The 12,993-nt window shown below is 46.6% G+C and overlaps 1 protein-coding gene across 3 annotated transcripts in view; it reads right to left on the bottom strand.

Annotated features, from left to right (window-relative positions):
* The window catches only part of MAP3K13 (mitogen-activated protein kinase kinase kinase 13), a 144,475-nt gene that overhangs the window by 36,239 nt on the left and 95,243 nt on the right, over positions 1-12,993 (bottom strand). For all 3 annotated transcript variants that reach the window (XM_019503794.1, XM_019503793.1, XM_019503795.1), the window contains 3 exons: positions 11,701-12,275; positions 3,038-3,221; positions 307-498 (listed from right to left, as the gene is read on the bottom strand). In XM_019503794.1, coding sequence (XP_019359339.1) covers positions 307-498; positions 3,038-3,221; positions 11,701-12,202 — 878 coding nt within the window. In that variant the 5' untranslated portion in view covers positions 12,203-12,275. The remainder of the gene's footprint in view (positions 1-306; positions 499-3,037; positions 3,222-11,700; positions 12,276-12,993) is intronic.

Genomic DNA, 12,993 nt, shown 5'->3' with positions numbered 1-12,993 from the left:
CTCTCTGTCAAACCGGGTAAAAATACCATCTTGTTACAGAAAAATTTCCTTTACTTTTCACATAAGCAACTGGTATAGATGCCACAGGGATGTCATGCTAACATGACTTGGAGTGAGCAGGATCTGTGCAGTGATGGACCAGAACAGAGAGGAGATACGAGACAAGTCTGTCAAGTTCTGAGCCACACCATGAGAAACTTTACGGGCCTTTAATCTAACTCAGCATCCACTGCCAGGAGAATTCCCTCTCAAGTCTCATCCTGAGAGCATGTTTGAGTTTTAAACTCTAAGCACCCAAGGACTCACTTTGGTGACTTGAGGTCTCGGTGGATGATTTTATGGAGGTGTAAATAATTCATTCCACTGGCAATCCCTGTGGACCAGTCCACCAGCAGCCGAGGCGTGACTTTCCGACCCGCTCGCAGCACTTCATATAGTTGCCCATGTGCACAGTACTCCATGATGATGCAGTAACATGGGGCTTGAGTGCAAACTCCCCTAGCAGAGGAAACACACACATACATTGTATAAGTTAATAAAAAGGAAGTCCGATGCTGAGGATCAAAGGGAGTTGCAGAACTCAAAAAATACACCATTGTGACATGGTTGTCAGAGATGTCAAGTGCTCACAGCTTGCTTATGGTCATGGAAGCCAGCAACACTCAGCAGCTTTTGAAGTGAGACACTGAAGCCTAAATGGAGCACTGAGCTCCTCTGAGGCCAGAGGCCCTCTCCCAAAATGAGCTCCACCTCAGTCTCATGGCTTTTGTTTGAGATGCCCTGCATCTGTTAGCAATTTGCTTTAGATGCAAAGTCTGTAAGCCCTGGAGGATCCATCACAGTCCTAGGCTAAGTGGTTCCTGTGGTTAAAAACCTTCAGAATAACAATTTGCACCTTCATCTCTAGTCTTAACTCCACTTCATTTTCCAACCCTTGAAACTTACTCATGTTCTTCTGCTAGATCAGGGGTCCCAAACTGTGGTATGCATACCCCTGGGGGTATGCAAGACATCTCTGTGGGGGTATGCGGGAAAAATTGTGTAATGGCCGATTTAATTTGCATTATAATAGCGATTGGCATTTAAGGGGTTAAAACATAAAACATATGCTACTAGGGGTATGCAGGCAGCTGGTAAATTTGGAAGAGGGCACACAATAGGAAAAATTTGGGAATGTCTATGCTAGGTTAAAGACAGAAAGCCTCTTCCCCTATGTAGATACTGGGAGACAATGATTAAGCCATGAAGGAATTGTTTCTGCCCATCTCATGGTTTAACATTAACACTGTGTAAAGATCCTTCTCAAATAAAGTTCCATTAGCTTGGGAAGATCCTCAAGCACCATTTAGATTATTGAAGGAGTGAATTAAAACTTATAATGATTTTATATTATTCAGATCTTTGACTGCAGTGCGTGGTTTCCTTAGGGCAGTGGCTCTCAACCTTTCCAAGTCAGGGAACCCCTCCATTATTTTTCTGAACTGCCCCTGGTTAAGAACCACTGCTGGTGCTGCCTCAGGTTACCTCAGTGATTCTCAACCAGGTGCAGCTGCCTCCAGATAAAACTGCCCTGCTCCTGCTGCACAGCCAGCCCAGGGAAAGGTGGTGGTACACACCCTTCTGCACTGGGGCTCTGATCATCCCAAAGAAGGCAGGAGCTAGCTCAGCTGTAGCCCTTCCTGGTCTTCCCTATGGTATGCTCCTTCTGGAAAAAGAGGCACATGGGTGGAACTGTCCTGTTCTGGGATGGGGAGGGTGACAGATTGGGAAAAGCTACAGCCAAGCCAGCTCTGACTGCTTTAGGCTGGTCAGAGCCCTAATGCAGCAGGACTGCAAATGGCGCAGTTTTATCTGGCTGCTGCCATCGTGGCAGTACTCGCGTTGCAGCAGACCCTTGACGTCTTAGGACACGGATTAAGCGCATGTTCCGTACCGCACTCCAGATTGCAGCAATGTTCACTAGGAAATTACTGGCTTGCATCACAGAACAGCAAAGCCAGTTATACACAGCTTAGTGCTGTGTCTGCTCTGAGGAGCAAGCTTGTGCCAATTCTGTTCAGCCCTTTAAAGAGAAAGGGGCTTGGAAAAGGCTGACATCACTGGTCCTCTTGCCTTTATGTTTTACAATAAAATGGATTTAGATCCTGCCAACAGCAACATGATAACTTTGGATGGGAGCAATGTGCAGACTGCCTCACCTCTGTCCCCTAAAGCAGGATTTCCTACTCCCAATATGTGCTTTGGACAGCAGCAGCCATGCAGGTGGATTGGCTACATGCCTAAACCAACTCAGCACACCACCTGCTCCATCGCTTCATTAGCCAGGTCCCTCCTAGCTCTCATGATAACTTCACACAGAAAACCTGCACTTCTGGGTAGCAGCAGTGATGGAGAAAAGAAGAGGCCCCCTTTGGAGTGTTTCCCATTAAATCATACCTGTGCAACAAAGGGACAGTTGCTTAGATTCAGGCATGGGCTTAAGTACCTTGATGAAACAGGTTCTAAGTGATGGTGGACTTGAAAAAACAATTGTCCTTTCTAAGAGAGTCCCCAGTGCAGACCATTTCAGAAGGTCCATGAACTGCTGAGGACAAAGTATCCTGGAGCCAGCTAACAAATTTTCCAGACCTGTCTTAGCCAGGATGAGACCCAGAACCTATCCTAAGACAGAAAAGCTACAGTCCAGGAAGATTCCTGAGGTGCCCCTGGGAACTTTAAAACCCAAATAAGGGTTCAAGGTAATTATTTTTTAATTCTTTTTTACCCCAATTGGAAGACTGGATCCTTCCAAGTCAGTAAAGCAATGCTAGTGCATTGCTTGCATGCACTAGCAATGTGGTTAAAAAGCACATGGCTTGTATCTAGTGGGGGCTCTCCACAATGTTAAGAAAAGAATAAATCCTCAGTTAGAACTATTGGAGGAGATAGGATCAGGCAGATTCCTGAACTTGGGAACTCAAAACCTGGCCTGCTCTTGACACAGAGAGAAGTTATTTTGTGTCTAGAAAACACCTAGATCACAGAAGTCAGGACTTACTTGAAGGCGATGATGTTAGGGTGCTTCAGCTTCCGCAAGTGCTTGATGTCAGTCTCATTCTGGTCTCTCACCTTCTTGATAGCCACCTCCTCTGCCCGGAATTTGCCCAAAAAGACGGCTCCCTGTGCTCCGCTGCCCAACCACTGCAACTCCGAGATCTCCTCAAACGGGACTTCCCACGTATCTGGCAATGCACAGGAATGGGACATAGCTAAAAAGGTCTCCCAGGTCATGAAGGACTCTGCTGCAAGGTCACATCAGAGCCAGCAACTGCCTGCTCCCTTGTTCTCTCTCGTGAGACCAGCATCTTTTTGACAAGGCGCTGAACATCCTTGTGGACTGATGCTGCCTGATTTAAGGTCCCCTCTACCACATAATTCAGCAAGTGGCTCTACAACATTAGGAATCATACAATTATATCTAATTCAAACCCACATAGAAAGAAACATGCTTAATTTCAACAATGGGAAACATACATAAGAGTTTTGCTCCAAAAAAATGGGGATAAAGGTGGGGACTGAAAGGAAAATAATAAACATGGGGCCAGCAATGGGCAGCTTATAAAATCACCAGCCAAACAACTGTTCTGATCACAGCTGGAGCTGGTAAGTGACACAACCAAGCTAATCCAATCCATCATTCGATATCACCAACAAAGTGTTTTGAAGTACTTAGATCGTTCATATTTAGATGGTTCATGACCTGCTTAGGTTGCATCAGGCTGCTGAGTCCAAAAGGAGGCACACAGCTGTTGTAATGCTGCTTCTGCTTCAAAGAGTGCCAAAGGGTGCCATTTTCCTACCTCGTGGAGGCACCTCAGCTGTCTTGCACAGTTGTCTGCTAAATCTTTGTCTCCACCGGGGAAGAGAATCTAACCAAGTGAATTATCTGGGTTCCACTGTACCATCAGTGTAACACTGCCTGCATAATAAAACACCCGCATCTTCTCCTTCCCAAACATAAAGAAATGTGTATTTCACCATGATATAGCTGTCCAAAGACCCTAACCCACAAACTGTGCTTTGTTATGTGCTAATCTTATCAGCCTGATTTCAGTAAGTAATTTTTCTATGGGTGTATCATTAAATGGGAAATATCAGTTAATATACCATTCAACCAACAGTGAAACTTTTTGTCAAAATACCAGGAGTGGCCAATCATGAGAATAAAGTTGAATATGTCATTGAGCAAAGAAACTATAAGGAGCATTATTAATTTACAGAAACATTATTCATATATTTGAAAGTGATCAATACACACCATTCATTTGTGTGTAAATTTATCCTGAAAAGGAATTATGGATTGTGTGGACATTAAGTTTACTGATGAAAGTACAGTGTTTACTTTCATTCAACTCTAAGGCTATTATGCCATAATACATTACGCATTTCTTTACACTTGAGAAGAAAGTGTTTGCTATATAAAGAACAGAAGAGTTATTCTGTCCTTGCCTTTTTTATTTCCTTGTACTGAAGGACCTGATTTTGTAACCAATACAGTAGGTAACTAGGCTATGATCATTTAATAACCTTTGCTGTTTTTCAAAACTTCCTTTTACATCTTCTTTTGTTTCTTCTGTGATGGTAGAAAAACTTAAATAAACAGGATGTATAGGTAACAGTTGAGAGTCATTCAATACTTACTTGATGAGACAGACCCAGTCACGATGCGAACATCCTGCTTTTGCTCTAAAGGTACGTGGAGGCCAAAGGCTTGGGTTGCTGCACATTTCCTGGCCCTGCAGCTGTCAAATTCAGTGTTTGGGGTCCTTGGCTACCATGTAAAACTGCAGGGCCTGGGAAGGAATAACCAGGCTCCTGGTGGTGATGCTTCTTTTGCAGCAGCATCTTACCCTCACTCTGCTCCATGCAGCTGGAAGTTTGAGCCCGTCCCCCTGCCTCCATTCCAGCAGCCCAGGGCATGAACTCTTATCAGCTGCGCCTCGAGGGTGGGCATGAGTGGCACCTGAGCTTGGGCTTAACTTGCGGCATGCCTGCCAAAAAGGTTTACCATCCAAAGCACAGGTGGCCAAAAGGGTTCTGTCCTGTCCCGACTTCGATACCTAGAGACTGGCCCCAGAGGGATTTTCCCAGAAAACTATGCCCAGCTAAAAACAGGAGGCCAGCTGGAAAATGACATTTCCAACCATGGCATCTGTTACCTGCACATACTAAACACTCGCACAGAATAGCCTTAGCTAGCAGCCATGATAGAATCCACTGTGTGGAGATTAAAGTGACTCCTTTGGTGTCCAGGAAAAACTACTAAAGGAACAAAGCAGCAAACAAACCTTGGATCAACACGGAGTCTGATCCAGACTGAGCGACGCTACAGCAATAAAATAAAGAACGCAATAATAAGGAAGGAAAGTCACTGCAGGGCTCAGGGGTGGGATAAGACTTCTAAAGATGGTTTGCATCTGGTAAGATTTTGGCCTACAAGATCTAAGAACTACCAGGAATAGTCTGATTGAGTAAGCTTCAGTCTAACCATTAACCTTCATGCTTACCATGGAGCAACATGGAAAAACACACTCATATAAGTTTCACTGATGCAGCGAGACTTCCTCTGAAACCAAGGGGTTCTCAACGCCCCTCAGTGCTGCCATCATGCAGTGCTACCAGAGAGCACCAGGCTCAGCATGTAGAAGATGCTTCAAGCTTCACTTTTGACTGCACTGAATTTTCCTGATGTTGGCCCAAAACATCCCAGAGCAAAGAATGAGAGATAAAGACTCTGACGTAAACTGTGTCCTCCAAAGTACTTCTGGCAGGTACAGGCGAGGGTGATTTGAGCACTCCAGCATCTCAGTACCCTGCAATCCCTGCCGGGATCTCATTCCCCATTCTCAAACAACCCCATATCCACCAAGAAGCATGAGCAGATCCAGCATTAGACCACATTCACCTCCCTGCACAGGCAGTGCACAGCCAAAGTGCACTGTGATTGCTGGATCCACCCCTGCACAGAAGACTGACAAGAACCACCACATGCAGACAGGTCACCATACTGACCGCATGCTGTGAAATCTAAAGGCAGTATTTTGGGAGGGCGATGCCAGCACCACAGGATGTATGCCCGCACACAAGAGTGAAAGGCAAAGCCTTGTTCCAAGATACAGCACCGTGACGTGACAGGATGAGCACTGTTTCAGCCATTACATCAGGGCTGGGCAAAGGATCTGGCCGACAGTGGACTCCGTTTCCCAGCAGCTCCTGCCTGCATAGCTGGGCCCAGTCTCCATGGAGACCCCAGCCACAACTGCACCATGGCAGCACAAGGCTGGGGTTGCCATGGAAACCAACCCCAGCCAAGCTGGCAGGGCGCACACCAGGGCAGGGCAGGGGGTGCTCCAGAGCTGCTGGGATCTTGCAGCAGGGGCAGCTTGGTTTGGGAGCCACAATCTGCACCCGGCACACTCTGGGCAGGTGTGCATGGGCAGCAGATTGTGGCTCTGCCCCAGCTCAGAAGCAGGCTGTCACCACTGCAAGGTGGTGCGCCCCTGCCCAGAGCATCCAGGCTGAAGATTGCAGCTCTGCCCTGGCCCCAGACCAAGCTGCCCCCACTGCAAGATCCCAGCAGCTCCGGAGCAGGCCCCCCCCCGCTGCCCTGCCACACATCCTGCCAGCATGGCTAGGGGCGGTCTCCATGGCAACCCCACTCTTGCGCTATCACAGCAGCTGCAGCTACGTTCTTCATGGAGCCTGGCCCCAGCCATGCAGGCAGGGGCTGCTGAGAAACGGCATCCAACTGCTGGCCAGATCCACCATTTTGCCCACCCCTGTCCTACATCCAGAGCTCGCTACTATTCTCCTGGCACCTAACAAGCAGGATTTAATTTAAACTTCTTCACCCAGGAGCACAGGTAGGGTTGGTGGCACTCTCTGCCAGGATGTAGCAGACTTCCTGATACTTCTGGGTGTAAGCACACACAGGGAAGAAATTTTCTCCATACAACTGGAGGATTGTGGAAGCAGAGTTAAAATATATTGAGAACTTGCATGTGTGAGCGATTAAGGACCATCTGGGCAGAAAGACAGTAATCTCTCCCCCACAGAAAGGTAATACTGGAGCAGACAACTAGATTGGTTCAGTGGCTTAGCTTTCCAGAAACAAATTGTTGCTGTGAGATGATGTTGGCCTTAAGACCAGGATTACGCATCGTTCACAGAAAAACAAAACAGAATTATCAAATGCAGCACTCTCAGGGGTCAGGCAGAAGAGAAAGCACAGCAGTGGTAGTGCATGATTTATAACTAGGACATTAAAAAGAACTTTTGGAAAAAGGATTTGAAGTCCAGTGTGAACTGCTCCTTGATCCAACTAGCCTACAGTGACCCTAAAAATGTCACGCAAGCCTTGCCTCATCCACTAAGGTTTCAGTTGAGCTCTAAGCTCTGGCAGACAAAAAATATATAACAATAACAACAACAACAACAATAATAGCAAGGAAGACATTCTGGAAGACAGTTTTTTGGGTAAATGTGATATCTTTTATTAGACCAACTAAATAACAATTTGTCCAGCTATTTAATTGGTCTAATAAAAGATATCACATTTACTCAAAGAACATTGTCTGCCTATGTCCTTAGACCAACACGGCTACAACCAACACCCCAGGAAGAAATTCTAGAGCTGAGGACACCTACCTGGAAATACCCTGCATTCACAGCCTATTTTTCTTTAATCCTCTCCTTCTTAGGCAGCTCAAGCCTTTAAACTGCAGCTGGCAGTCTCATGCACAAGCAGATGCAGTGCTGAGGATCCAACCTACTTAGGGCTTTGTGGGTCAAAACCGGCATTTTAAACTTGGTCAAGAAAAATCAACTGACAGCAAATGCAGAGCAGGAAGCACATGTCATGTTCCTTGCAGGAAGCAGGATGTAATAAAAGAGTAAGCCATGTTGCATCAACTTAGATTTCCAAATAGGCTGTAGCTCCATGTAGAGCACCCTGCAGTAATCCAACCTCCAGCTGATCACGACATGCGCCACTGAAGAGAGAAAAGGATGCAACTTCCTTGCCCAGCAGAGGTGCTAACAGCAATCCTGGCAGCTGCTGTTATTTAATAAATATGGAGGGACCACCTAGGATATTTGAGTGTCTGCTTATATGCTGCCCTTTCCAATACAGGCTTTGGTGGCTTACAGCAAGAAAAACAAAACAACTTAAGAGGACAACTAGAATAAATAAAATAAAGCAGAACCCCACTAAACAGTATTTTGGCCTAGTTCTGCTTGCTAAATGCCTGCCCGAGCAGAAAGGGCTTGCAGTGCTTCTGAAAGATGTCAAGACTCAAGCTCTGTGGACATGGCGTACTGATGGTACTCGCAGGAGGTTGCTTCCAGCTGGCCTGAGGGATTGTGATGGGGCACAGGGGAGAAGGCAGGAGAAGATGGGGAGAGAGGGGAGAAGTTGTGCTTCTTAGCAATACATGGTGAGCATAAGGGGGATAGCATCCTAATATAGGTGCTGTAAAGGAAGCCCTGAACCCCAGCCAATTTGGGTCAACCAGTTTGAAGATGAAGTCTTTGCCTTTTCTGGATGCAAACACAAAGGAGAAGGTTCTTGGGCATGAGCACAGAGATGCTGTTTCCATACTGGGTAGATGAGCCTCCATTTGCCCCCCAGAGAAACTGTTACAGTACTAAAGCATGTCAAGCATTGTATGAAATGCAAAGGATGCAGCTGCGTGAGCCAATAGCAATTCCAGCGTGAAGCAGCATTCTGACTTGGTGTCACCCTAATTCCCATAGGGTCTAATGCAGGAGTGTCAGACTCATCCTGGTACCTCCCCGCCCCCCCAGAAGCTGGATCTGAACCATGGGGTCCCTTATGGGCTGGATCCAGACATGAGTGGGGCAAGTGGATGGGGTTCATGGAGTCATCCCTCACCTGCTGGCACCGATATGCATGCCCCATGGGGCTCTGCGCCCCAGATTTAGGCAGCAAGCTCTACCTCCTAATTCCTGGCCCTTTACCAGCCCTGCAGGCCACACGATATGACTCCATAGGCTGGATCCAGCCCGTGGCCTGCAATTTTGATACTCTTGGTCTGATGTCCAAACAGCCACAAACTCAAAAAGCTCTTAAATACTGTACTGCTGCTGGGACAGAAAAGCCACTGAACTAGATTCCCAGTTCCTTTCACATTTCAAAGCATACCTTGCCCATAAAGATGCAGCAAATAGGAGAGTGGATAGGCCAACATGGTAGATGGTACCTAAGCTTTCGGGTAGTCCTACTGAAATGGCAAGACTCAAGCTCCATAGCTTCCAAAATCAGACATTGTAAATCACGCTGCAGCACTTCAAACATCAGAGATTCATGGAAAGGATGGAAGAGAACAGCTCTTGGTGACAGCTGCTAGTGCCTAACCTTTCCCCAGGCTGTTTTCTGGAAGGTAAGTGGCTTGGGGAGATCCCGAAAGATCAATTCTGTCTAGCAGCAGGCAGTAAAAAAGCTGCTGAGACAACAAAAGGCCCAAATACTAGCTGCATGCAGATGACACACAGCCCATCTCCCACTCACTACTTATGGCCATGCCACTACTACCAAGATACCTCAGATGAGACAAGCTCTTGAATGAAAAACAGTTGGCAAGCAATTCAATCTGGAATTAATGGGGCCTGGGGCATTCTTCACTGACTCTAAGGCCACTGACGGGTATTCATTTAAAGGGGCAATGGGATCTGACCCTGGCCCCAACAACCATGCCTCCTGCCAGGTCACATATGTATGGCGGGACATGTGATTCTGGGATCAGGGATCGGATCCCAGTCACATCATACTTGGCAGTTCAGGGGGAGCCTGGGATTGTGATCCTAGGCACCCCCTGCACCAGCAAGTTGAAAGCCAGGTGTCCAACAATCAGGTGATGATCACCTCAGCCAGGGAACTGCACTGGGGTGTCAAACCAGCCTCAGTGTGGGCCCCAGACCTAGCCAGGCAGAGTTGCCAAGCACAGGGTTAAGAGTCCCCCTCCACGCTGGGCTGCTCAGCCAGAGTGTCCCGGCACAGGGTTTAAAGTCCCTGGAGGAGAGAAACCTCTTCTCCCCCCACCGTTAGGAGCTTTTGCTCTCCTACGCTAGGCTGCTCAGCTAATGGTGCCCAGAGCAGGGTTTAAAGTCCCCCCCTTCTCCCAGCTTGCAGTAGGGCGAACAATCAGCAGAAAGCTGTAGCCTAAAGCAGGCACATCAAACCAGACTTTCACCCGACTCTGCCTTACAGGGTCGCTTACAGTTTCTGCAGGCTTGGCCCCTGTCTTACATCCTTTTTGTTACTCTGGTTCCTCACAGGGCACTGTATTGAGCTCCTGGTCTCCAGTCCTATGGTCCCGGGTATCTAAAAGAATAAAGACCAGGATCAACAGCTTCACTCCTCTAGCAGAATAGAGCTCTCTGCAATGAGGGGAAAGCTTGTTGATGCCTGAGATCAATCTTTTTGGGGTTGTGGTGAAACCATGAAACAAACTCACCAGGATCTAAAAAAAATCCCTTCCCAGCTTTTACTCTGAGTGCCAGAGTACATTTCTTTTAACTTCCCTTCTCTAAAAAATACAGAGCTGCATGTCTACTTAAACAAACAATAACACCTAACAACCCCACAAGATCCCGAAACCAAACAAAAACCCTACTAAAACACCCCACTGAGCAAACCCACCCTAGCCCAATCCAGGACAGGAAGACAGAGAGACGAACACATTAGGTGTCAGTCACCACTATCATGAGCATGGTATAAAAACCTATTTTAAAAAAATCAGGATAGAATGGGGATGTTCCTACATATCCTTCAAACTCCAGTACAGAATCAGGTTGACCAGTTTTACCACCAGATAGAGAGAGGAATCTGCATCTCCTGGAAGTCCATATTTGAGACCTCAAAGACCTGGGATAATTCCAGCAAAATAGCTAGAAAGCTTGGGCTCTCTGCGGAGAAGGTAAGCTTTCTCCTTTTAATAAGATTACACACTGGATGCAGGCACACCTGATAAAAAGCACAGTTTGAATACAAACAGCACATGGCCAGGAAAGTGCCCACCAATACAACACGTATAAACACCAAGAAAGCAGAGAGTTGTATACTATGAGGGTTGGGAAGATTTAAGGAATGGCATAAGATTTGAAAAGGCAAGTGTTCCCAACTGCACAAGGTGTATGATAAGGCTGTTCAAGAGTCTCATGGAGAAGTGATGGAAACCCTGATGCTTCGCATGTTTAGCACTGGACTAGATATAACACTAGCATACACACTCAGTAGGGGAAAATCATGCATTCGGATTGCCTGGTATATGGTGTACTAGTAATTCAAAACTACTCTGAACCTTAAAGGAGTTCCCAAAAGGCTTCTCTAGCCTTTAGTAATTTAAATAATTGTCTCGGCCTCAGATTTTGCCCCAAGGATTCAACAGAGGCCAAGGGATATTAGTGGTCTTCTCTATCTCTAGCTCATACGATTCTACGCTGGCCATTCACTACATGGTGACTACCTGCTTCCTATGTAAAGCCTGCATGTTAGGTATGGAACAGTGTTAGGTAACGTCAAAAGGAAAGCTTGGAATAGGCTTTTAGTTGCTCTTAGTTTCCTCATTGGTGCAAACATCACTTAAAAAAATAACACAGGGAAGAAAGAATGCAAAATGCATTTTTGTTGCCCAGGCTCACCTTGCTGCTGTAGTTTGTAGTCAGTGGAGTACGCTTTCCCTATGATGTTCCACACAGGTCTCAAACACCCAAAAAGTCCCTCAAGAAACCCACCACTCCCACTGCCTGATCTGTTGAACTGGACTTTGATGTCATCCATCCCACCGTTGCTTTCTCCATCCATATTATTACTGTTGCCCTGAGGAACAGTGGTTTCAGATTCATCCTGTTCTCTCAGCTGCAGCACGCTGTTCTCAAATTGGTCCTTGGAGTCTTCACTGATGCTGGTCAACACTGCTGCCGTGACAGGACTGCTCATATTTTCTATTATATCTGCTGGAAGCAAGCCCTTTTCTCGCACATCATCTAGGATCTCAGGTGAAGAATGGTTTCCAGCAGGCACATGTTCACCATGTGTCCCACCAAAGTCTTTGTCTTCACTGAAAGGTTTGTTGATCATGCTTGGAGAGGAAGACCAGCTCAGGTGCTCCTGAGGATTGGCCATGGTGCCGTGAGTGTGCATGAAGCAGATAGTCCAAGTCGGTGCTTAGAGAAATAACAGCATGCAATTCAGATGCAACAAGTGGCCCCAACACCTGAAACGAGAGAAGAAGGGACAAGACATGACATTTTACCTTTGCTTTCTATTTTGATTTTCTATTTTATTTTTATTATATAGAATACCTTTTGTGCGCTCTTTTGTAACGATGACCTGATAAACAGATAACACTGGAGGCCCAATCATTGTTAGAAAATTACTGCAACTAATTAAAAAAAAAAATCAACATTTACACCCACTGAAGCTCAGCTCAGCACAGCTTCTATATAGTTGGTAGGGTTGGAAGGGACCTGAGTGGTCATCAAGTCCAACCCCCTGCCATGGCAGGAAGGAGTACTGGAGTCAAATGACCCCGACAAGGTGTTCATCCAGCCTCCTTTTAAAGATCCCCAGGGTAGGAGCCAGCACCACTTCTCTTGGATCATCAGCATAGTCTCCTCTGAGTCACCTACCATGAGACTTCCCCAGGTAACTGAGCAAAAGCTGAACTCCGATGCCTAGCTCTGTGACTACATGATTACAACCCTGGCTTAATATCCCTCTGTACAGACACATCCATGATAAAAGAATTTGACTGTTGGAGTCCCATACATGCGCATGCCTGCTGGGCCTGGCCAGAGTCTAGTCACTGGTCTGGTTTTCATAGATTTCATAGACATTAGGGCTGGAAGGGACCTCAGAAGATCATCGAGTCCAACTCCCCACCCAAAGAGCAGGAAGTCAGCTGGGGTCATAGGATCCCAGCAAGATAAGCA

Source organism: Gavialis gangeticus, unplaced genomic scaffold (genome assembly GCF_001723915.1).
Source record: "Gavialis gangeticus isolate Ggan-Ray unplaced genomic scaffold, GavGan_comp1, whole genome shotgun sequence".
Lineage (NCBI taxonomy): Eukaryota > Metazoa > Chordata > Crocodylia > Gavialidae > Gavialis > Gavialis gangeticus.
Note: the sequence above shows the minus strand (reverse complement) of the source record. Positions and strands in the feature narration are given on the sequence as shown.